The sequence below is a fragment of the Necator americanus genome, chromosome IV (genome assembly GCF_031761385.1).
Source record: "Necator americanus strain Aroian chromosome IV, whole genome shotgun sequence".
NCBI lineage: Eukaryota > Metazoa > Nematoda > Chromadorea > Rhabditida > Ancylostomatidae > Necator > Necator americanus.
The window spans coordinates 22,943,435-22,947,955 of NC_087374.1; the positions used below are offsets into that span (position 1 = coordinate 22,943,435).

General features: G+C 43.3%; 1 protein-coding gene across 1 annotated transcript; it reads right to left on the reverse strand.

Annotated features, from left to right (window-relative positions):
• Positions 1 to 1,817: 1,817 nt before the first annotated feature.
• Positions 1,818 to 2,213, reverse strand: RB195_002416 (uncharacterized protein; the record flags this gene model as incomplete). Its single annotated transcript, XM_064199665.1, has 1 exon — positions 1,818 to 2,213. One exon carries the CDS (start codon positions 2,211 to 2,213, stop codon positions 1,818 to 1,820), a length of 396 nt encoding a protein of 131 aa, XP_064055546.1.
• Between the last annotated feature and the right edge of the window lie 2,308 nt (positions 2,214 to 4,521).

Below are 4,521 nucleotides of genomic sequence, written 5' to 3' on the forward strand. Positions count from 1 at the left end.
CCACTGCCAAATTCAAATTTTCGACGAGAGTCTAAATAAATTTTTGAAGTCGTGAGTGTTTAGCACTCATGCATTAGTTGTCTTCAATCTAAAGTTCATTAGTCCATATGTTCTGCCGCGGAACTCTTATCTCTCTCTCCTTATCTGATGCTATTCCAGAAGTGTTTAGCTCTTCGAAGAATACTCCAGTAAGGATTATCTAATTTTCCTTTTAGAAAACATAAGCTCATCCATGAAAACTAAGATGCGACTCCTCAGTTCGTCCACGATTCTGTTTCTCAAGGGACTCAAGAGTTCAAAACTCCAAGGCCTCACCCCGCATTGACTTCGTAATTTTTGTACATAGTTTTTGCCTTTTGAACGGAACACGAACTTTTCAGGACATGCAAAATTTGTTTGAAAATCAATAAATACAAATACAAAATGTACATCAAAATGACTTCCTTGACCTAAAGGCATCACCCCACGATTCTGGGGTCGTGCGGGTATCAGGTGGGGTACGCCTATATGGGATCGTAGATTATGGGGAGGAGGGTGATTCTGTCCATTTCCTCCTAATAGCCGTAAAAAATTGCCCAGATGTTGCGATTTTGAACGTTGCGGGGCGCTATTCTCCACAACGAGTTCGATTGGAGCGCGCCAGCCTTGTGCACGCGCCCCATCTTCCGGGCCGTTTTTTACGGCAGTTAGGAATAAATGGACGGAATCACCCCCTTTCCATAATCTATTATGCCGTATACGAATACTCCACCTGAAATCCGTACCACTTCATATTCGTGGGGTGGTGCCTTTAAGAGGTTAAGTAGTGCACATTTTAAAACTTTGGCAGGCAGAATCTCTCAAAACTCAAACGAAAAACTTGGATACGACATTCAAACAAATGAGAGCGAGTGGATTGTTGATAGAAAAGTTAAAATCCTTGTCTATCTAATCGTTGTACAAAAAATTATGCGTATTTTGAACCTAGTAGTTTCATATTTAACGATTCTTCTTTTATAATGTTAATCTTGTTAAAATTGTTAATGATGCGGCTTCAAATGTTGCGAGTCGCTATTTTCCACAACGAGTTTGATTGGAGCGCGCCAGCCTTGTGCATGCGCCGCATCTTCCGGGCCGTTAAGAAGAAATAGACGGAATCACCCTCCTCTTCGTAATCTAGGAATAGAAATAACCCACCTGAAACTCGCACCTCCCCAAATTCGTGGATTGATGATTTAATCGGCGGGCTGATGTCATCACCTGACGCGATTACCCACACCTTCGTCGAGGTGTGTCGTCTTTGAACATAGCTCTGCCCAATCTTCTCAATCTTCTGCGACAGCTTGCACGGAACCAATTCAATCGTTGCTATTCCATATCCTCCGAAACCTTACGTCTCGCCCGAACTGCTTAGCCACACCGAGTGTCCTCATGTTCTGTTTCACCACCTCAGTCCAGAAATTCCACTTTCGGCCAGATGGCCTTTTCCAGCTTGATTACGAGAAACTTCTCAGACTTCGTTGAACAGGGCTATTTGCTAGTCTTCTTATTATATGACCAAAGAAGCGAAGACAATTTTCAGTAGCCACTTTCGATGGCGGTGCAAGATGTTGTATCTTCCACGTGCCATCCGCCGGTTCACCACCTCGACTGCCGCGTAAACCTCTTCATTGCGGCACACCCTAGGCCAAAAGTAGCCAAATAACTGTGTAAGCATCTTTCTTTCCGTGCAATAAAGCCCCTTTATCACGATGCTGCCCACGTCTCCGATCCGCCATCCGTCATCATGATCATGGCGAGTTGCGGATAGTTTGACTCGTTTGAATTCAAAAATGGCCTTACGCATCTTTGCTGAATACCTCTCTCGTAGCTGCCTCTGCGAATATAACAGCATTGTCAGCGTACTCGACGTCAAGAGACTGGAGATCAGTCAAAGGGCGCCCTGCTAGGACGATGTCGGCAGTACACTGATCGATTGTTCTTCGCATGATGTCGTCGATGACGAATTTGAACAGGAAGGGTCCTGCCACTGCCCGTTGTCTTACTCCAGTTACCACCTCAAATGGTGTTGTACATCCGGCTGGTGTTCGAACTGCAGCAATTGTTGTTTGATTCATGTCATCAAGCAAGCTAACGAACTTTCCTGGTACTCCATCGGCGCAGAGTGCGTTAAGAAGACGGCTTCGATGAGGAGAGTCGAAAGCGGCTCCAAAGCCCAGAAATCCTAATTGCATCAGCTTCGAGTACCGCTACCAGATCTCGATCACTCTCCTAACGATGAACATCGCAGATCGGCCAGGACGAAAGCCACCTTGTTCGTTGCTTCTTTGCGATGCTTATTAAGTAGGTCCAGGATAATCCGCTCCAAAGCCTTGTATATAACACGCAGCAAAGAGATTTCTCGTTAATTCCTAGGGTCTGTGACGGATAACTTCTTGTGGAGGGAAAATATGATAGCCTGTCTCCACGAGTCAAGTATCTCTTCGTCTACCCATATTGGACGGATGATTTTTGTCATTTCACAAATCCCAGACAGAGGAAACTCTTTCAGCATTTCTGCGCTAATCATCAAAATAACATTAATGTATATGCAAAACTGAGTCGGCACAACAGGATTGCAAGAGTTAGGGTTTTCTCGGTGTTACATTGGCAATTTCTACAGATTTACTCATTTTGGATCCCAACATTCGTCGTGACCTAAATAGAGTAGATCAATGAGTAGCAGATCATAAACCCAATGGTGACTATGACCACTAGCCGATTTTCACTGTGTCTAAACGGTTGTCACTGAGGAAAAAACGAAAATCACCCCGCACGGAGCATTCTGCTATATGACGAAATAACCGCTTTTCTAACCTAAAGGAACAGAAAAAAATTTGAAGATTTCCATCTAATCTCGCATCAAAGAAGATTCACTCTGCTTCAAAATAACACATTTTGTACAGTTTGGCGTGTTGAACTTGTAGATTAAAATAACCACACTCACATCCTTCCGTCTGTTAGAAGTAGATTCCAAGTACACTGTCGACTATAGAGATGAGAAAGCATCTTATATTAACTAGCTCATCGCTGGAAAACGAGATGAATCAGTTTGACAGAAGTGAGGAACAAATGATTCAAAACCGCAATCGAAATGTCTTTTGCAGTGACATTTTCTTGCTAAAAACATCTCCCGACTTCTCCAGCATTCAACGTTGAGGAGGCAGTTGTCGACATTTCCAGTGGCGAGCGGCCCACTTTAGGTCCTAACATCACGCTAACCACAATTCCGTGAATGTTCGTTTTCAGACGTGAATCTGAGTCACTGAAGGCGAAAAAAGCCAAAATCTCCTGCGTCACGGCGCAGAGTGCTTCAAATTTGCTCTGTTCTAGTTGATTATACCGGTCTGGTCCCGTTGGCAATTTTCGGATATCTGAGTCATTGCAACGTCCTCGTGATGACTTCTTGAATTGGTTCACTTCTTTTGCTGTGATGGTTCCCTCTCTACCGCTTCATCTCCCCTTTTTCCCATTTACATTCCTGTTCATGCCGTTTTCATCTTCTCAAAAAAAGATCGAATTTTTCAAAACTTCGCCGCTCTATCCAAATCCCAATCTAGATTCCTGTTGGGCAAAAACTGCTTTCAAAATCCAGCAAAAAAAGCAAGAAACCAAGAGAAATAAAAAGAAAACAATGAAAAGGAACTATGTAGAAAAGGGAGTTACTCAGGTGCACCCATTTAGAGAACGAGGCGCATGCGAAAAATGAAACAGGAATGAGGGACATCGACTTCTACTGTTTTAATTTAGTGTATTATTCTCTTTAAACTTTACATGTTAAAGAATGTAACATGTTAGAGAAAACTTTTCATTAACCTTTCCAGCGCTTATGCCGTATATATCGTCATGGAGTGCACTTTTTGTACAAAAGCGCGCCACTTAAAGGCATCACCACACAAATCTGAGGTGGTACGGATCTCAGGTGTATTATTCGTATACGGATCCGTAGACTATGGATTTTTTTTTTTAACACCAATTTTTTTTTTAATTTCCCCCCCCCAAATTTGAGGGGGTGGGATTTTTTGGGGGGGTTTTTTTAAAAAGGGGGGGAGACTACGAAGAGGAGGGTGATTCCGTCTATTTTTTCTTGCCGTAAAAAACGGCCCCGAAGATACGGCTTTGGGCGTACCGGCGCGCTATTTTCTACGACGAGTTCGGTTGGAGCGCGCCAGCCTTGTGCACGCGCCCCATCTTCCGGGCCGTTTTTTACGGCAATTAGGAAGAAATGGACGGAGCCACACCCTTTTTAATAATCTGCTACGCCGTATGCGAATACTCCACCTGAAATTCGTACCACTTCAGATTCGTGGGGTGATGCCTTCAAGTTAAGTAGTGCACATTTTAAAGCTTTGCCAGGCAGAATCTCTCAAAACTCAAACGAAAAACTTGGATACGACATTCAAGCAAATGAGAGCGAGTGGATTGTTGATAGAAAAGTTAAAATCCTTGTCTATCTAATCGTTGTACAAAAAATTATGCGTATTTTGAACCTAGTAGTTTCAT